Here is a 21,401-nt window from a genome sequence, read left to right on the forward strand (position 1 = left end):
ACACTTGGTTGATAACCTAAAGTCAAGATATCTGCAGTGCAGTTTCGAGCACGAGGGACTTTCTCCCTACGCTGAAACCAGTGGACACTTCTGCAAAGAAGAAGAAGAAGAAGAAAAAAAATGGCCAACATGTGACAGATAGCCAGTCACAGATGGAAAGTTATGACCACACACATTAATTCCATGTATTCCTTGTCATGAATGTTTCAGGCCTGATATAGAAGCCGTGACGAGATAAATAGTTTACCCCCCTCATAATAATAGTCTACCCCCCCTAAGTATTGCAGGATGAAATCTCTTGACGCACCATCGTTTTAAAGTGTCCAAATGTTTTTTAAACAAGCAATACTTAGCAACAAGAATAATATGGCAACTGCTGTATAAAAATAACAGCATAATATTAATAATTTACAACTACTAATAGGCGTACAACTAAAAGCTCAGACACACTGGTAGGATCGTCAAATGTTTGCCTGCCGACAGTATTTATCACCTCGGAACACCGGCGTCAGTCAATCTCTTTTGTGTTCACACAGCAAAGACCTTGAAGTCGTCAGTCACTCAGCATTGTTAAAATACTCCAAACCAGAAGATGGCAGTAGCGTTGTTTGGCTATGCATATCTGTGCGTATTGCTTATGGTCTAGATTCCAAGCTGTCTGCGCTAATGTTACTTTTTTTGTAGAAAGCCCTTGTTGTTACTAGCCAGATGGCAACAACTAGATAACTACGTGTCAAGATGATGAAGAAACAATTTAATTCACTCTACTTAATCCCATACCAGTGCCAGCCCATAGACAAATGTTTAGCTAGCTAGCTAGCTAGCAAAAAATACACTATATATACACAGTGCATTCTGAAAGTATTCAAATCGCTTGACTTTTTCCACTTTGTTACGTTAAAGCCTTATTCTAACTGGATTCAATTGTTTTTTTCCCCCCTCAACATTCTACACACAATACCCGATAATGGCATCACAATGCCCCATAATGACAAAGCAAAAACAGGTTTTTAGATATTTCTGCAAATGTATAAAAAAAATGTTTTTTTAAATATCACATTTACATAAGTATTCAGACTCTTCACTCAGTACTTTGTTGAAACACCTTTTTAGTATGATGCTACAAGCTTGGCACACCTGTATTTGGGGAGTTTCTCCCATTCTTCTCTGCAGATCCTCTCAAGCTCTGTCAGGTTGGGTGGGGAGCGTTACTGAACAGCTATTTTCAGGTCTCTCCAGAGATGTTCGATCAGGCTCAAGTCCGGGCTCTGGCTGGGCCACTCAAGGACATTCAGAGACTTGTCCAAAAGCCACTCCTGTGTTGTCTTGGCTGTGTGCTTTGGGTCGTTGTTCTGTTGGAAGGTGAACCTTCACCCCAGTCTGAGGTCCTGAGCACTCTGGACCAGGTTTTCATCAAGGATCTCTCTGTACTTTTCCCCGTTCATCTTTCCCTCAATCCTGACTAGTCTCCCAGTCTCTGCTGCTGAAAAACATCCCCACAGCATGATGCTGCCACTACCATGCTTCACCGTAGGGATGGTGCTGGGTTTCCTCCAGATGTGATGCTTTGCATTCAGGCCAAAGAGTTCAATCTTGGTTTCATCAGACCAGAGAATCTTGTTTCTCATGGTCTGAGAGTCCTTTAGGTGCCTTTAGGCAAACTCCAAGCGGGCTGTCAAGTGCCTTTTACTGAGGAGTGGCTTCTGTCTGGCCACTCTACCATAAAGGCCTGATTGGTGGAGTGCTGCAGAGATGGTTGTCCTTCTGGAAGGTTCTCCCATCTCCACAGAGGAACTCTGGAGCTCTGTCAGAGTGACCATCGGGTTCGTGGTCACCTCCCTGACCAAGGCCCTGCTCCCCCGATTTCTCAGTTTGGCCGGGCGGCCAGCTCTTGGAATAGTCTTGGTGGTTCCAAACTTCTTCCATTTAAGAATGATGGATGCTACTGTGTTTTTGGGGACCTTCAATGCTGCAGATATTTTTTGGTACCCTTCCCCAGATCTGTCTCGGAGCTCCTCATGGCTTGGTGTTTGCTCTGACATGAACTGTCAACTGAGGGACCTTATATAGGCAGGTGTGTGCCTTTCCAAATCATGTCCAATCAATTGAATTTACCACAGGTGGACTCCAATCAAGTTGTTGAAACATCTCAAGGATGATCAATGGAAACAGGATGCACCTGAGTTCAATTTCGAGTCTCATAGCAAAGGGTCTGAATACTTATGTAAATAAGGTATTTCTGTACTGTTGCGAACTAAATACTAGCTAGAAACAAGAGGAAATAATGTGTTTAATAAAAGCAAACACCCTTAGATTAAAAAAAGGGGTTCTAGATCAAACATTAAAAAAAAAAGGTAAATTAAAAATGTGTACTTCCATTCAAAACATTAAAAATTTAAAAATTAAAGCCAGTCCAGCATGACGATGCAAAACGACGGTGGTTGAACTTGCAAAAAGCCTACCAATATTATATCTATTAAAAGCTGAAATATGTAACTTTTTGGGCGACACGACCAAATTCACATAGAAATGTACATTGAAAGCAAGTCTAAGAAGTGGTAGATTTGTTCTATATGCGTAATTTCTATGCTTCCCGTTATAAAATGTTGCTTTTGCATCTTATACTTTCGGTTTTGTACATATAATATTTTTGGTTATTGAAAATATATTTCACAGCAGTTTAAATGGCACACTTATTCTCTACACTATACCATTTCTTGTTTTGTCACAAACTGAAATTAGGCAAAATATTAGAATTTTAACAACCAGGAAATGGCAGAGCGATTTCTGCATATTGAATCTTTAAAGGTAAGCAAAGTTGATTATTTAATTCAAATATATGATGCCAAAGTCATGTGATAAACTATAGGCTAGATAAATAAAGTTGTATTAGAATTTGAGCACCGTTTGTAAGCTAGCTAGCTAGCTAGCTAGCTAACGTTAGAAAGGAAAAAGCTAACGGTAAGCTACTTTAATTAGCCACTTTACACACTAACCAGCTAACTCTTATTATTTGTTATTATGGAATATGCCAAATAGATCTACAGACCAAGCCTGACATTGGCAATTAGCTAATTGTTCCTTTTATTTCAGTATTCAGATGAGAGGACTATTACATTAGAAGACCGCTGACCTCTTGAATGCATGTTATGGGCAGTGGGCTGACTGAGAGGAGGTATGCATCTACATTATGTATAATAAACCTTGGTGATTAATAGTCTAGTTAATCATTACATGATTTTGAACAGACTATCTATGTTTTGCTCAGTCTGACAGTAACCCAGAACTATCAGAGGCTGAGAATCTCTCTTTCAGCTGCTGCTGACAAAAACTGCATGCAAGTTGTTCTTCTATCTTTTGACTTAATAAACTCATGTTTATTACTCAAGATTAACTCATGTTTATTTCTAAATATTAACTTGTGTTTTTGCTCCTTCGTTCTTCTTCTCAGGAACCAGCCAGACAACAACTCATACTGTACAATAAAGAAGTCAGCCAGGTAACAACCCATACCGTACTGTTCCATAAAGAAGTCAGCCAGGTAACAACCCATACTGTACTGTTCCATAGAGAAGTCAGCCAGACAACAACCCATACTGTACTGTTCCATAGAGAAGTCAGCCAGGTAACAACCCATACTGTACTGTTCTATAGAGAAGTCAGCCAGGTAACAACCCATACTGTACTGTTCCATAAAGAAGTCAGCCAGGTAACAACCCATACTGTACTGTTCCATAGAGAAGTCAGCCAGGTAACAACCCATACTGTACTGTTCCATAGAGAAGTCAGCCAGGCAACAACCCATACTGTACTGTTCCATAAAGAAGTCAGCCAGGCAACAACCCATACTGTACTGTTCTATAGAGAAGTCAGCCAGACAACAACCCATACTGTACTGTTCTATAGAGAAGTCAGCCAGGTAACATCCCATACTGTACTGTTCTATAGAGAAGTCAGCCAGGTAACATCCCATACTGTACTGTTCTATAGAGAAGTCAGCCAGGTAACAACCCATACTGTACTGTTCCATAGAGAAGTCAGCCAGGCAACAACCCATACTGTACTGTTCCATAAAGAAGTCAGCCAGGTAACATCCCATACTGTACTGTTCTATAGAGAAGTCAGCCAGGTAACAACCCATACTGTACTGTTCCATAGAGAAGTCAGCCAGGCAACAACCCATACTGTACTGTTCCATAAAGAAGTCAGCCAGGTAACATCCCATACTGTACTGTTCTATAGAGAAGTCAGCCAGGTAACAACCCATACTGTACTGTTCCGTAAAGAAGTCGGCCAGGTAACATCCCATACTGTACTGTTCTATAGAGAAGTCAGCCAGACAACAACCCATGCTGTACTGTTCTATAGAGAAGTCAGCCAGACAACAACCCATACTGTACTGTTCCATAGAGAAGTCAGCCAGACAACAACCCATACTGTACTGTTCCATAGAGAAGTCAGCCAGACAACAACCCATACTGTACTGTTCTATAGAGAAGTCAGCCAGACAACAACCCATACTGTACTGTTCCATAGAGAAGTCAGCCAGGGAACAACCCATACTGTACTGTTCTATAGAGAAGTCAGCCAGACAACAACCCATACTGTACTGTTCTATAGAGAAGTCAGCCAGGTAACAACCCATACTGTACTGTTCTATAGAGAAGTCAGCCAGACAACAACCCATACTGTACTGTTCTATAGAGAAGTCAGCCAGACAACAACCCATACTGTACTGTTCTATAGAGAAGTCAGCCAGACAACAACCCATACTGTACTGTTCTATAGAGAAGTCAGCCAGACAACAACCCATACTGTACTGTTCCATAGAGAAGTCAGCCAGACAACAACCCATACTGTACTGTTCTATAGAGAAGTCAGCCAGAGTTGGTACCAAGATTGACGTGGATCATCATTTAAACAAAGAGATGCCTTCCTGGCCACCAGTGCATATTTCCAAACTATGTTTGCATATAATGACAATAAAACCTCCAAACGATGCAGGTATTATTTCGTTAACTTTTTTTTTTTTAATAGTTTATTATATTATAAGCAAAAAAAAATATTACTATTTATTAATAGTAGCCATAATTCATAAATGGCACCATACACGGTTCTACATGGGAAAAGAACCCTTGGGGTTCTGATCAAAGAACCCTTTAAAAGGATTCTATATAGAACTTTTAGGGGTTCAATGTGATAGAAACCCATTCGTTTCTATAACATTTCTAAGAGTGTTTGAAACAGTGAATTCTGAGAGTGTGAATAACCCATTACATATGTGCTTTTAATACAACAGGTAGACATAGGCTAACGCATACAGGAGCAGAAAGACGGCCGTTTCCAAATGATCTGGGGGACAACTCAAATATTTTACTTCCCAAAAGTGTCTGTCTGACCGCCGGTTACCAACTGCAGCATGAAAAATGTCGACCACGCCGCAGTGATCTCTGTCGGGACCCGCGGGAATGCAGCCATCTACTCTAAGGAGCATGTTTATCACATACCTTTGTGAATTCAGTGAGAATGACCCTGTATTGATCCTTGCGTCCTGTGGTGAGGTAGAATCATCTTAACTCGGGGTAGTAAGGGGTAAAAATAGTTAACATTGACACCAATGGTAAAAATCCAATTAAAGTACATTCTGTGATGTGCTTAGTGAAGAGAATACTCGAGTTGGCCGACACCCTATATAACCCAATAAATTAATCTGATCTGCATAAACCAGCCAGTGTATAGAAGAATCAAATCCAATGTTATTACTCACATGTTTCGTAAACAACAAGCGTGGTTTAACAGTGAAACGTTTACTGTGAGTTGTGTGTTGCGTTTGTCAAATCGTACCAGCATACACCTACCTATGGCTTTATCAACTATTTTTTATGTTAATTCATTACAAAACTATTCCATATATTAATCAAAACTCACCGCAGAAAATGCTTTAAAAAATAAACCGGATAGTGCTTGAATTTCTACACAATTCAGAATACAGACGAAGTGAAACAGAATGCAAAATACATTCCCAAACGCAGAAACATATATACATACATACACACACACACTACCGCCCTCTGTGTGCACATAAAACCTATGCGTATTACTGTGACAGTAAAGAAATGATCGTACAGAAATCTAAAGCAAGTTCCAAGGTTTACAGGAAAGACATAAATTAAAATATCTCACCTCAGAATGAAAAACTGCACGTAAAATCCGTAATATCCCTTTTTTTCCCCCACTATAGTAAAGCGAGCACTTTCGAGAGGACTCTCTCCAATGAAGAAAGTGTACCAATGAGAATTGAAACCTGTGAGTTTGTACTGGTATCAGCCGCACGTCTCCTCAGCCGCGCAATTCGCCATATTCATCACTTGCAAAAAAAACGTGCATTCGTGGATTCATAAAGCCTTTGGAGAGTTATTGGTAAGAGAATGAAACCACCATGCGTATGAAGCGATACCCGCGTTGGACAACTACTGAGTGCACAGCTGGAGATCCTCATTCACGAGCGTATTGACTTGTATGAGCTCGAGAAACCGGGAAAGCCTACTAATGACCTGCCTCTACGGCAGTCCCGCCGACCAATCACAGTCCAGAACGGACTAAGCGGGCTAATGCCGCTTTCAAAACAACTGGGAACTCGGAAATCAGTTCAATTCAAAGAGCTTTATTGGAATGGGATTTATGTTCTTTTTTATTTAACTTTTATTTAACTAGGCAAGTCAGTTATGATCAAATTCTTATTTACAATGACTGCCTACACCGCCCAAACCCGGACGACGCTGGGCCAATTGTGCGCCGCCCTATCAAGGCTGTATCACATACAGATTCGAACCAGGGTGTCTGTAGAGACACCTCAAGCACTGAGATGCAGTGTCTTTGACTGCTGCGCCACCCGGGAGCCCAAAGGCTCAAAAGTGAAAAAGTGAAATAAACAATCAAAAATTAACAGTAAAAATTAAGGAATAGAGACATTTCAAATGTCATACTACTGACGTGTATGTGGGAGAGGTACCCGATGACATGAGGGGCATGTACACATGCACTGACAGGAAGTCGGACAACTTACATTTACATTTTAGTCATTTAGCAGACGCTCTTATCCAGAGCGTCTTACAGTAGTGAATGCATACATTTCATTTCATGCATTTTTTTTTTTTCTTCCAATTTTGTGCTGGCCCCCCGTGGGAATCGAACCCACAGCTAGCTACTGAACCCCTAGCTACTGAACCCCTAGCTACTGACCCCTAGCTACTGAACCCCTAGCTACTGAAACCTAGCTACTAAACCCCTAGCCACTGAACCCCTAGCCACTGAACCCCTAGCCTCTGAACCCCTAGCCACTGAACCCCTAGCCACTGAACCCCTAGCCACTGAAACCTAGCTACTGAACCCCTAGCTACTGAACCCCTAGCCACTGAACCCCTAGCCTCTGAACCCCTAGCCACTGAACCCCTAGCTACTGAACCCCTAGCTACTGAACCCCTAGCAACTGAAACCTAGCTACTAAACCCCTAGCTACTGAATCCCTAGCCACTGAACCCCTAGCTACTGAACCCCTAGCCACTGAACCCCTAACTACTGAACCCCTAGCTACTGAACCCCTAGCTACTGAATAGCTACTGAACCCCTAGCTACTGAACCCCTAGCCACTGAACCCCTAGCCTCTGAACCCCTAGCCACTGAACCCCTAGCCACTGAACCCCTAGCTACTGAACCCCTAGCTACTGAACCCCTAGCAACTGAAACCTAGCTACTAAACCCCTAGCTACTGAATCCCTAGCCACTGAACCCCTAGCTACTGAACCCCTAGCCACTGAACCCCTAACTACTGAACCCCTAGCTACTGAACCCCTAGCTACTGAATAGCTACTGAAACCTAGCTACTGAACCCTAGCTACTGAACCCCTAGCTACTGAACCCCTAGCTACTGAACCCCTAGCTACTGAACCCCTAGCTACTGAAACCTAGCTACTGAACCCCTAGCAACTGAACCCCTAGCTACTGAACCCCAAGCTACTGGAACCCTAGCTACTGAACCCCTAGCCACTGAACCCCTAGCCACTGAACCCCTAGCTACTGAACCCCTAGCCCCTGAACCCCTAGCCACTGAACCCTAGCCACTGAAACCTAGCTACTAAACCCTAGCTACTGAACCCCTAGCTACTGAACCCCTAGCCACTGAACCTCTAACTACTGAACCCCTAGCTACTGAACCCCTAGCTACTGAATAGCTACTGAAACCTAGCTACTGAACCCCTAGCTACTGAACCCTAGCTACTGAACCCCTAGCTACTGAACCCCTAGCTACTGAAACCTAGCTACTGAACCCCTAGCTACTGAAACCTAGCTACTGAACCCCTAGCTACTGAACCCCTAGCTACTGGAACCCTAGCTACTGGAACCCTAGCTACTGGAACCCTAGCTACTGAACCCCTAGCCACTGAACCCTAGCTACTGAAACCCTAGCTACTGAACCCCTAGCTACCGGCAGACATAGCATTCACCTTTGTTATTGCCAATGAAGTTGATTCAATCGAAATTCCACTTCTACACGAAGCTGAACATGATCAACATGTTCAAAGGAATGAATATACTGATGAGGTATAGAGTCCCACAGTGGAAGTGTCATAATACCCATAAAACCTAGCAGTCAAACATGGAAATGGTTCTAATTGTTTTTTCACCATTCATTTTTATCATAGGGGATTTTAGAAACACTTAAAATAAGGACTGTGATTCGTATAGGCTTACCCTGGCGTGACGTTTTGATAGCCGTGTAAATCTCTCTCGGACGAGGTGACTTTTATCAGTAACCAAGTGAGAGGTGGGAATTTACCAGTTGTGAAGTCGTAAATACCAGTTGGATGATTTAACTTCCTTTCAACTCGTTGAGAAACGCTGATTGGCTAATGAACAACACGCTGCGTAAACCATAAACTAAAAATACAGTTATCACACTTACAGTCAACAAATTATAGTGCTCAAAAACCATTTTAATAGATTGCTTTTTATAGCGGGCCTAATGTTTCGCTGTTGCATTTAACTGCTGAAAATGCTGTTTTCAAGGTAATTTTCTTAGTAGGTGACATCAGAGGTCAGTATGATAGATGGGTTTTCCACTAGTAATTACCAGTCAGAGGGCCGTTCAAGTGGGAGAGGCTATACGGACACGTCTGGTATCCAAGTGGATGGTGACTGCACATTCGCTAGCAGAACAAAGAGCAATGGCTATCTATTTGTTTGCTGACTTAATTTCGTTAGTGAGGCCGCCTCACCCGTCTCATTTTCACCACCGCTTCCTCTTTCAAGTCCCGGGGATTTTCATAGAAAACGTACAACTACGGCATTATCGTCTTCACGTTAGATTTTTGTAGCCGCAAACATAAATTAGACAGCTGGAAAGGGCTAATCAGGACTGAACTGAATTTACCGAATCCGTTCGTCTCTCGCTGCCCCGGGACAAACCTCATCAATTTGGGCACCAGGCGTGTCCGTATAACCTCTCCCCGTTCAAGTGCATTTTTTCCCAGTTGTACGTGGTAAATTCCCACTTCCCACTTGGTTACGAACGCAGCAATAATCTCTCACTTATTAATCATAGCTGGGTTGTAGGAGCTCCTTGGCAATTATTTGCATCAGAAGATATGCGATAATAACCAAGGAAATCTTTGAACACAGGTATGTCGTTATCATTTTAGGGATCTAATAAACTGTAGTGACTGATGTCTCAAACAATGTTTTAGGGGACTAAACAGTTGTGACATTCATTCATTGCCAAAATAATTGAATGTGACAATTGTTTAAACAAGCAAGCCTGTGCTGAATTGAGTTTTGTGTAATTGATTTAAACATTTATAATGAGTTAAAAAAAATAAATGTTAAGCATTTGTAGCTAAGCTTAGAAATGAAGGTTCCGATTTTGTGTCATGCAGGTTTTACAGATGGCATGGCAGTGTAATGTCCCCACAGTTATCAATGGCAACTTGTTTGATTGTGATGTGGATAAATACAATAAAAATCTCATATATTCTAACCCATCTGCAAAAATATTCCACAAAATCAAACACCATTGAAATAACATGATAAATGTGGAGACCAGGTTGGGTTCAAATACCATATATTTCAATTATTTTTCAACAACAAATATTTAAATTATTATTATTTTATTTTTTTATGTTAAAAGTTGAAAATTGGAATGTATTTAAGAATACTGAAATACACTGACTCAAAGACACTCCCATGCATTTACCCAGCAATTTGAAAATGCTTTCAAAATATAATTTAGTGAACTATTTTTATTCTTTTTCCAACTAACCATTCAAATACTGAAATAAAAGTATATATAAATAAATAAAAAATTTGGAGCTGTGTATTTGAAAATACCCAAATACACAGAAATATGTTTTTAAATAAATGTTTTTGAACCCAGGCCTGGTGGAGGCTATCAATAGGCTGGACTTGCATTTAATTTATCCCCCCCCAAAAAAACACATCTATACTAGAGACTTCCTCATTGAACAATGGTGAGCCTGGCTTTTCACTCACAAATCAACTTTACTCTGAGAAGAACTGAACAAGGCGGAGATTCTCATTAGGACCTTGACTCCTCCGTCCTCTCTTCCTCCGTGACCCAGAAATTGATAAGGGGTCGAGGCGTGTCAATTCATTAGTAGGCAAGCGCAATAGTATCCTCGCGGTGACAAGCGTGGAAGTGTTTTAATACCCCCCCCCCCTTTGAATCAGTTTTGTTTTCTTAAAGGAGAAAAGCATGCAAAGATTTAAAAACGATATACTACTCATCCTTTCACCTTATTTTGGGATTCCACCCCGTAAACGTACCTGTTTAGGATAGGGGGCAGTATTTTCACAGCCGGATGAAAAACGTACCCGATTTAAACTGGTTACTACTCTTGCCGAGAAACGAGAATATGCATATTATTAGTCGATTTGGATAGAAAACACTCTGAAGTTTCTAAAACTGTTTGAATGGTGTCTGTGAGTATAACAGAACTCATATGGCAGGCAAAAACCTGAGAAAATTACAAGCAGGAAGTGGAATGTCTGAGAATTGTAGTTTTTCTTTTGATTCTCTATCGAAACTACAGTATCTGTGGGGTTACGTTGCACTTTCTAAGGCTTCCATTGGCTGTCTAAAGCCTTTAGAAAGCGGATTGAGCCTTCTCCTGTCTCTGGGCAGAGTATAGTAGCTCAGTTTCTCAGTGGTCTGCCTGGTGACAGAGAGATTGGATATGCGCATTCCCGCGAGCACGCTGTTTTTTCTTTCCCTCCTTGAATGAATACACTATTGTCCGGTTAGAATATTATCGCTATTTTATTATTATTTTAAATACCATAACATTTTATTTTAAACAGCGTTTGACATGCTTCTAAGTACGGTAATGGAACATTTTGACGTTTTGTGTCTCGAAATGCGCTCGCGCGTTACCCTTTAGATAGTGACCTGAATGCACGAACAAAACAGAGGTATTTGGACATAAATATGCATTATTTGGAACAAAAACAACATTTATTGTGAAAGTAGCAGTCCTGGGAGTGCATTCTGACGAAGATCAGCAAAGGTAATAGAATATTTCTAATACTAATTCTGAGTTTAGTTTGACCCGAACTTGGCGGGTGTCAAAATAGCTCGCCGTGATGGCAAGCTATGTACTCAGAATATTGAAAAATGTGCTTCCGCCGAAAAGCTATTTTAAAATCTGACACAGCGATTGCATAAAGGAGTTCTGTATCTATAATTCTTAAAATAATTGTTATGTATTTTGTTTATGATGAGTATTTTTGTAAATTCACTGGAAGTTTTTGGTGGGAATACATGTTCTGAACATCACACACGAATGTAAAAAGCTGTTTTTGGATATAAATATGAACTTGATTGAACAAAACATACATGTATTGTATAACATAATGTCCTAGGAGTGTCATCTGATGAAGATCATCAAAGGTTAGTGCTTCATTTAGCTGTGTTTTGGGTTTTATTGACATATATGCTTGCTTGGAAAATGGCTGTGTGATTATTTTGGTCTATGTACTCTCCTAACATAACCTAATGTTTTGCTTTCGCTGTAAAGCCTTTTTGAAATCAGACAATGTGGTTAGATTAACGAGAGTCTCATCTTTAAAATGGTGTAAAATAGTTGATTGTTTGAGAAAATTGAATTGTGGTATTTTAGTTGTTTTTGTATTTCGCGCCATGCAATTCCATTGGCTGTTGGCTAGGTGTCCCGCTAGCGGAACGCCTGTCCACAACATTAAATTTGCCTGATGACATGCGATTAGAGGACATTTCATACAAGAGCATTTTCATCCACGTTCCCTCTCCAAGATTTACCTTTGACCTTTTTCAAAAGGAGGCAAGAGGACGCAAAACCAAAAGAGATTCTCCCAAGGAATTCCTTCTATCCACTGAAGAGCCCAACCCTCTCCCTTCCCTGAAGCCCCACAAAATACTACATTCACTCTCTCTTTCTCCGACACACATATTCTCTCTCTCTTACCCTATGCTACAACAGTATAACGCAGCGTTCAAAACAACTAGGAAATCTGACTTCAGTGCGTTCAAAGCAACTGGGAACTCTGGGGGGGGGGGGAACGAGCTCCGACTGGGAAAAAAATCTATTTCGACTTACCTAACTGAAGATCACTGACGTCATGATTTGTAATTTTCAGAGATCCCAGTTGTTTTGAATAGGGCGTAATAACAGCAAATCCACCCATATGATTGTCAACAGTAGCTACAGCATTAGAATAGATCATCTGGAATTAGACAAATTCACATACTGTCATTCATCTTTCTCAGAGCATTTAAGGACTTGCTAGTACTAAGGAGAAGTTAATGGCAGGCATTAGGATCAGGATGGCGTTATCAGTCATAATGTATGGCTGACGTGGATTTATACGTATAAGTTTCCTGCTAACATGGATTTAAACATGTTTTTTTTGTTTTTTTTTTGATTTTATCTTTATTTAACCAGTTAGGCCAGTTGAGAACAAGTTCTCATTTACAACTGCGACCTGGCCAAGATAAAGCAAAGCAGTGTGACACAAACAACACAGAGTTACACATGGAATAAACAAACGTACAGTCAATAATACAATAGGAAGAAAAAAAAAACGGACTCTATAGGATTTATGTTGGACCAGTTTGATTATGGAGCTGATTTGTTTTGTAATATTTCAGAAGGGCGGTTAGTAACCTGGTCTAAAGTTTTTGAAACAGTTGCTAAAATACTTTGGTCTCCTCCTCACAATCACCATTTAAAAAAACAAAATAATTTAACTTGGCAATTCTTATTTACAATGACGGCCTACCCCAGACGAAAACCCTCCCCTAACCCAGATGACGCTGGGCCAATTGTGCGCCACCCTATGGGACTCCCGATCACGGCTGGTTGTGACACAGCCTGGGAACGAACCAGGGTCTGTAGTGACGCCTTAAACCGCTGCAAAAACTCGGGTTTGGTTTAGTTCAGTATACATTCAGGAAGAATAAAAAAATAAAAAAATCTAATTCAAATGAACGGAAAATAGACATCACTCAGATGTTTGAATGTCAATTCACTTCCTGGAGTTCCTGAATTGACGTTGAACTGACCTCAACCCAACCGTGCTTCACACCTTTAACTAAAAACAGTAAAAAAAAAAAATCCCTAACACCTCTTTTAGCTACGCTGATCTGTGGTGAGCTAACCACCCCTCCCACCGCCTGCCCATTCAGCGAGCCATCAACACGTCTATTTATAATGCTGCAGTAGCCCTGACATCATAAAGGAGTCTGAGAATGTTGACAGACACAAACACAACGGATGACGTGAATTACGTGCGACGGCAACGTGAGTGGTATAGATAAGAGTAAACAAACGTATAAAAAATTAAAATAACCGTTTCGATACCAATGCATTTTATTGGTAAGACAGTTCAGAATAAACTGTAAAATGGCACAGAACATAATAAAACGTATTACAGTTGAGATTGTCTCAGTGTTTCACTGAGACACTGGATGTGACCCCACTCTCCCAGGGAGAGTTGGGATATGCAAAACACACTTTTTTTTTTTTTTAATAGGACCAATATAAGCACCCACCAAATTATTCTTGTTATCCTAAGAAATCCTAGGATTAAACCCCATTGTATAGTTTATTTTATAAAAAGCAGAATGTACACTCCAAACAAGTGACCAGGCAAAGAGGTAAACAAATTCTGAAAGCCTAGTCCTTTCCAATTTAGAAGGCAACGAAAGCTCACCACACACACGAGTCAAATACATTAACGTACATCAAATACTGTATTTGGCCCAGATCTGCATCACCTCCCACCCTGTCTATGTGGTCTCTGATTCAGTCCTGTCGCTGTCCCCAGCTCCATTATCGAGTCTAGTAGTGGTCGAGGCCCTGGAACCACTGCCTGCTACCCCTTCCGTTCTGCAACACTGGTGGCAGCAGCTGTGATGTGTTTGGTTCGTCTGCTGGTTCTGGGCCAGACCAGTGAGGAGCTGCAGTACCCTGACCTCATGTTCCATCCGAGCTCTCTCTCTCCGGTCCTCCCTGTCTGCTGCCTCCCTCTGCCTCCTCTCCTCTCTCTCCAGCCACTGAGACAGGAGGTCCTGCTGCCAGCGAGTCTGAGAGAGAGAGACACACACAGGGTCATTCCATGTCATATCAGCAAGCCATGACACCTGCCATCTCTGATTGATCTGAAATCGTTTCTGTCGTTAGAAACAGATAAGATTAGCATTCCTGCAACATTATTTTATTGAAATCTAATTTGATCTCTGAGAAATTAAGCTAATTGATTGCACCCAATCAGGCCATTTAAATTCTAGGATTCATATAATATTCTATAAATATAGCACATACAATCCGATTTGAACCAAAACAATTTCTAACAATGATTAAGACCCGAGGATCCCAAAGAAAATGGTCAAAAGTCACCCATGCCAAGAACCCGATGGTCACGCTTACAGAGTTCCTCTGTGGAGATGGGAGAACCTTCCAGAAGGACAACTATCTCTGCAGCACTCCACCAATCAGGTCTTTATGGTAGAGTGGCCAGACAGAAGCCACTCCTCAGTAAAAGGCACATGACAGCCCGCTTGGAGTTGCCAAAAGGCAAAATGACTCTCAGACCATGAGAAACAAGATTCTCTGGTCTGATGAAACCAAGATTGAATTCTTTGGCCTGAATGCAAAGCATCACATCTGGAGGAAACCTGGCACCATCCCTACGGTGAAGCATGGTGGTCGCAGCATAATGCTGTGGGGATGTTTTTCAGTGGCAGGGATAGGGAGACTAGTCAGGATCGAGGGAAAGATGAACAGAGCAAAGTACAGAGAGATCCTTGATGAAATCCTGCTCCACAGCGCTCAGGACCTCAGACTGGGGCGAAGGTTCACCTTCCAACAGGACAACGTCACTAATCACACAGCCAACACAGGAGTGGCTTCAGGACAGTCTCTGAATGTCCTTGAGTGGAGCAGCCAGAGCCCGGACTTAAACCCGATCGAACATCTCTGGAGACCTGGAAATAGCTGTACAGCGACGCTTCCCATCCAACCTGACAGAACTTGAGTGGATCTGCAGAGAAGAATGGGAGAAACTCCCCAAATACAGGTGTGCCAAGCTTGTAGCATCACACCCAAGAAGACTTGAGGCTGTAATCACTGCCAAAGGTGCTTCAACAAAGTACTGAGTAAAAGGTCTGAATACTTATGTAAATGTGATATTTAAGGCTTATTTTTAATACATTTGCAAAAAATAGTTTTTGCTTTTGTCATTATGGGGTAGTGTGTAGATTGATGAGGAAACATAACTATTTTATCATTTTCAGAATATGTCTAACGTGGAAAAAGTCAAGGGGTCTGAATACTTTCAGAATGCACTGTATTATCAGTTGTCTGTCTGACCTGTAGTATGGGGCTGCAGCTCTGACTATTTCTTTCTCAGTGTTTCTCTATTCAGAGAAGCATGGTTTGCTGTCGTACCTTGTCCATGGACTGCTTATAGGGTAAGGAAACCAATGTAATTTTGGTTTACTATCCCTTTAACATTTAGGGGGGGGTGCTGTTCCTCGATGGTGCTGTTCCTAATAGCAGTAACAGCACCATCTAGTGGTCAGAACACCGTAATATCAGGATGTAGAATGGGACATAAACTTCAATGACTAATTTCTCTGAAAAAGGGGGGGGGGGGGAAACCATCACCAAATTCACTGAGAATACATTACATAAGATGAAGAAACAATACACTGAGCTGCAGCTCCACTCTACTGGTCAGACAGAGAACTAACACTATATACAGGTTGTTGGGATGGTATTGGCATGGGTGGTCCATGGGTGGTCTGTTCGTGGGTGGTCCGTGGGTGGTCCATGGGTGGATTTTGACAATTTCTTTGGAATCCTCATATCGTACTCAAATCAAATTACTACTTTTTTTGTCACATGCGCCGAATACAACAGGTGTACACCATAGATAGATGCTCATTGTTTTAGTCCAAATTGGATGTTATGTACTATATTTATTAAATATTATACGAACGTCTTCCTCAACGTGATCAAGACAAAGGAGATGATTGTGGACTACAGGAAAAAGAGGACCGAGCACACCCCCCATTCTCATCGACGGGGCTGTAGTGGAGCAGGTTGAGAGCTTCAAGTTCCTTGGTGTCCACATCACCAACAAACTATCATGGTCCAAGAACACCAAGACAGTCATGAAGAGGGCATGACAAAACCTATTCCCCCTCAGGAGACTGAAAAGATTTGGCATGGGTCCTCAGATCCTCAAAAGGTTCTACAGCTGCACCATCGAGAGCATCCTGACTGGTTGCATCACCACCTGGTATGTATTCGGCGCATGTGACAAATAAAAAATGTGATTTGAATTCTAGAACTTAAAATAGCCAATTTGGGTGCAATCAGCTTAATTTTGCAGAGATAAAATTATATTTCAACAGAATAATGTTGTAGGAATGCTAATCTTATCTGTTTCTAACTACAGAAATGATTTTAGAACAATCTGAGATAGTGGGTGTTGAAATCCTCTTTCTGGTGCTTTTTGAGGTGGAATACGGTTTAGACATTGAGGTTGCTATCAAAAGTATTGAAGATGGATTTACTTTAATATAATTCCATGACAGCCATGTTAGCTCCTCATGAGCAATCTTCTGATTTTTAAATGACTGACTGTCTAAAATTCGAACAAGAATCCAAATACTCATCATGAACGGATAAATGGTATGGTCAACGGTGATAACATGCCGTCCCAGTTTAACAGTTGGCAGAACTGTATGTGTGCGTCCAAAATGACACCCTATTCAGTAGTGCACTGTAAAGGTAATAGGGTACAATTTGGGATGCATCATATATCTGTCTCTGACCTGCTCCTGCCTCTGGCCCTCCAGCTGCACCAGCAGCCCCCGGGACTCTGAGACCAGCCTCTGGAAGCAGTCAGCCAGGTGCTTCAACGCAGGCTCTAGGGACTGGGTGGAGTCGATGGTGGTACCACAGCTCGGGCTAGGGTCTGGGGGTGGCGGAAGAGGGGAGGCCGGGTGGGGTGGTGGTGGTGGTGGGGAGGGGGATCTGGAGCTCAGGTCCACCTCTAATGGACGACCTGCAATCAAGAGATGAACTCGATAATGATTCTAATTCATTTAAGATTTATTTTCACAAACATTGTCAAATTTGATTTGAAATTGTTTAAAGACTAGATCAACTGTGTTAATACAGTCAGTATTGTATTGTATAAAGACTAGATCAACTGTGTTAATACAGTCAGTATTGTATTGTATAAAGACTAGATCAACTGTGTTAATACAGTCAGTATTGTATTGTATAAAGACTAGATCAACTGTGTTAATACAGTCAGTATTGTATAAAGACTAGATCAACTGTGTTAATACAGTCAGTATTGTATAAAGACTAGATCAACTGTGTTAATACAGTCTGCATTGTATAAAGACTAGATCAACTGTGTTAATACAGTCAGTATTGTATTGTATAAAGACTAGATCAACTGTGTTAATACAGTCAGTATTGTATAAAGACTAGATCAACTGTGTTAATACAGTCAGTATTGTATTGTATAAAGACTAGATCAACTGTGTTAATACAGTCAGTATTGTATTGTATAAAGACTAGATCAACTGTGTTAATACAGTCAGTATTGTATTATGTAAAGACTAGATTAACTGTGTTAATACAGTCAGTATTGTATTGTGTAAAGACTAGATCAACTGTGTTAATACAGTCAGTATTGTATTATGTAAAGACTAGATTAACTGTGTTAATACAGTCAGTATTGTATTATGTAAAGACTAGATTAACTGTGTTAATACAGTCAGTATTGTATTATGTAAAGACTAGATTAACTGTGTTAATACAGTCAGTATTGTATTATGTAAAGACTAGATCAACTGTGTTAATACAGTCAGTATTGTATTATGTAAAGACTAGATCAACTGTGTTAATACAGTCAGTATTGTATTATGTAAAGACTAGATCAACTGTGTTAATACAGTCAGTATTGTATTATGTAAAGACTAGATTAACTGTGTTAATACAGTCAGTATTGTATTATGTAAAGACTAGATTAACTGTGTTAATACAGTCAGTATTGTATTATGTAAAGACTAGATTAACTGTGTTAATACAGTCAGTATTGTATTATGTAAAGACTAGATTAACTGTGTTAATACAGTCAGTATTGTATTATGTAAAGACTAGATTAACTGTGTTAATACAGTCAGTATTGTACTTCAGTTTCTATCAGAGGTTGGAGCTCATTGAAAAACACATCTAAGATTTGTTACTAATGATAATTTCAATGAAAATCAGTGGCACTGATAGAAGAAAGTGTGACAGACAGTAGAATACATACCAACAGGTTCATGATAGACGTTGAGGCGGTCTACAAAAACATCATGGCGTCTTCCACCCGAGCCCGCCAGTGGCTGACCGTTGATTCCTATGCCGTTGGACTCGTACTCGTCTGTGTCTTCTGCCTCTCTGTCCTCCTCCTCCTCCACCTTCACCTCAGAGACCAGATACCGCGACTGCCGTCCTCCTATCCCCTCAGGAGATCCAGAATGGGGTTCTGTTCCTATTCCATCGACAGACCCAAAATGTCGCCCTCCTACAATCCTATCAGGAGATCCAAAACGGAGTCCTCCTCCTCTTATTCCTTCAGACCCAAAATGGAGCCCTCCTAGTCCTCCTATCCCTTCAGGAGATCCAAAATGGCACCCTCCTCCCATCCCATCCACTGCACAGTTTCTCCCCAGCACAGCGTCCATCTCAGCGTAGTACCTGAAACTGCAGGGCTGGGAGTCGTCCACGCTTCTCAGCAGCTTGGCTCTGACGTAGTTGGCCTTGAGGGTCTTGACGCGGAGTCGGCACTGGTGGGGGCTGCGTGAGAAGCCCAGATCACACATGCGGGTTGAGAGGTGTTTGAAGACATGGCGGTTTCGGACGTTCTCCGCCAGGCTCTTCTGTACGTGCTCGTCACTCCAGGCACACAGCAACACCTGAGTCTCCTCCACCGTCCAGTTGACGGAGCGCTCGGCCTCTCGCTTCCCTGCAGGAGTGATGTGTGGACAGTACAGTACAACCATAAGGCATTAGCCTGCTTATTAATATGAAGCTACACAGTGAAGACAATAGGTATTTTGCTCATAGGGTAGGTTTACACATTGGTACTAGTTAGCGACTATCCTTACATCAGTTGCCCTCCCTCCCCCACACAAAATGACCCTGAATTGCAGGCAACAGGTTCAAATTATGTTTCTATTTCCTTGCTTTAATTAAAAGTGTGATGCATGCAGACTCTTGTTGATGCTGCCGGATGGCCCTATAAATAATAACTATAATCTCTCAAATGATAGCTATAATGTTTGGCAACAGCATCGCGCTAGCTATCACTTAGCTCTAGTTTAAATCCCTGTAATATGGATATCTTCCATCATGGAGTTGAGTAAACTCAGCTAGTTAGTTATTATGACCTTTTTTTTGTAACCATTTATTGAGAGTAGCAAGCTAGCTAGTTGACTGTACAGTAGCAATTAGCTAGCTAAGTGGTATGCAAGAGAGTCAAAGATAAGTTTCAGCTTGCTAGCTTGTCTGTGTGAGAAATAGCTTGTTATCTAATATCACAACGGGTATATCAAGGCTATAAAACATACGTTTCTTCGATAACAAAGTGACATCGAAGCTCTGCCAGCATGTGTAGTCTGCGTAGCTAGCACAGTTAGCGTTAGCTAGCTATTTCCTGACTTAGGCTAACTAACAGTAACGTTACCGTTAGCTAGGCTATCTACAGTACGTTATGGATGAGCGATGCATGCACAAAATGAATAAATAAAACATACTGCCTCGTATCAGACACGTACTTTTCGTGGAAGTTGTGACCGAGTTAGTAGAGTTGATAATCGGAGGGTTCATCTTCGCTTTCGGTGTAAACATCCAGAGATAACGGTGTGATTTCCTCTCTTCCGGTTTCGGAGTATCGTTTGCGTGACGTCACCAAGAAGCAGAGGAAATGTTTTTTGGTCATTTTAGAGTCAATGACCACTGACGCGTGTAACTACATTAAATTATTGTCACAATGTTGCAGCTTCATAGGTGTAGTGGATAGATATTCTACTTTTGTCCCAAAATATGCAATCATAAGATAATATTGAAAACACTACATTGGGCAAAAATTGCAAAACATTTTTAGATGAGGAACGAGACAATTTGAGAACAGTGAGTGGCTTGTAAAAGTAATATGCTAGCTGGGTCAGTATATCTTTGTGTGTCCCTCCTTCCACCTCGGTTACTTTCTTCCCTATCCTTTCATCTCTAACACAGTACATGAGTCCTGCTGCAGCTAACCGCAGCTAATGCTTTTTCTACCTACTCTGATCCACTGATGTCCAGAGAGCCTGTCACCCACCACCAACTGCCACATGCCTTCCATCAATGACATCCATTAAATGTCTGGGTTAAAACTGGAGGTGGAGGGTGAGGATGAAAGCTTTGCTATTCCTTGAATTGTTATTCCTTTAATTACTGGTATTGTCTACACAGACATACAGCAGTGTGCACAATAACCTAGTCATAACGTGTAGAATGATGATCCAATGCACCACAGTACAGATAACTAGATGATTACAAGAGAAGAGGGGAACAAGACCAGTTCTCTTCTCCTGCTGCATGTTAGTTACCAGTTATCTTGTCCTCCTACATGTTAGTTACCAGTTCTCCCTTCCTCCTGCATGTTAGTTACCAGTTCTCCCTACCTCCTGCATGTTAGTTACCAGTTCTCCCTTCCTCCTGCATGTTAGTTACCAGTTCTCCCTTCCTCCTGCATGTTAGTTACCAGTTCTCTTTTCCTGCTTCACGTTAGTTACC

The 21,401-nt window shown here is 41.3% G+C and overlaps 2 protein-coding genes across 3 annotated transcripts in view; both read right to left on the reverse strand.

Moving 5' to 3' along the window:
* LOC106570905 (ras-GEF domain-containing family member 1B-A) overlaps positions 1 to 6,528 on the reverse strand; it is a 55,854-nt gene extending 49,326 nt beyond the window's left edge. The window contains exon 1 of the mRNA XM_082961599.1: positions 6,184 to 6,528. The gene's annotated coding sequence lies outside the window, so the exon portion shown is untranslated. The remainder of the gene's footprint in view (positions 1 to 6,183) is intronic.
* A 7,373-nt stretch (positions 6,529 to 13,901) lies between these two features.
* On the reverse strand, positions 13,902 to 20,517 carry LOC106570904 (uncharacterized). Of its 2 annotated transcripts, none has more exons than XM_014143482.2 (4): positions 20,399 to 20,517; positions 18,892 to 19,587; positions 17,393 to 17,625; positions 13,902 to 14,635 (listed from the first exon to the last, which is right to left on the reverse strand). In XM_014143482.2, exons 1-4 carry the CDS (start codon positions 20,469 to 20,471, stop codon positions 14,339 to 14,341), a joined length of 1,299 nt encoding a protein of 432 aa, XP_013998957.1. In that variant the 5' UTR covers positions 20,472 to 20,517; the 3' UTR covers positions 13,902 to 14,338. The 2 variants fall into 2 exon arrangements, with proteins under 2 accessions (XP_013998957.1, XP_013998956.1); XM_014143481.3 differs by having other exon boundaries at positions 20,378 to 20,504.
* Positions 20,518 to 21,401: the final 884 nt, after the last annotated feature.

This window comes from Salmo salar, chromosome 15, assembly GCF_965601325.2.
Source record: "Salmo salar chromosome 15, fSalSal1, whole genome shotgun sequence".
Classification (NCBI taxonomy): Eukaryota; Metazoa; Chordata; class Actinopteri; order Salmoniformes; family Salmonidae; genus Salmo; species Salmo salar.

Coding starts and splice junctions, on each gene's coding strand:
- LOC106570904 (XM_014143481.3), bottom strand. CDS start 20,471: ATGTTTACACCGAAAGCGAAGATGAACCCTCCGATTATCAACTCTACT. Junction 19,588..20,377: donor TACGTGTCTGATACGAGGCA/GTATGTTTTATT, acceptor TCACTCCTGCAG/GGAAGCGAGAGGCCGAGCGC. Junction 17,626..18,891: donor CGTCTATCATGAACCTGTTG/GTATGTATTCTA, acceptor TCTTGATTGCAG/GTCGTCCATTAGAGGTGGAC.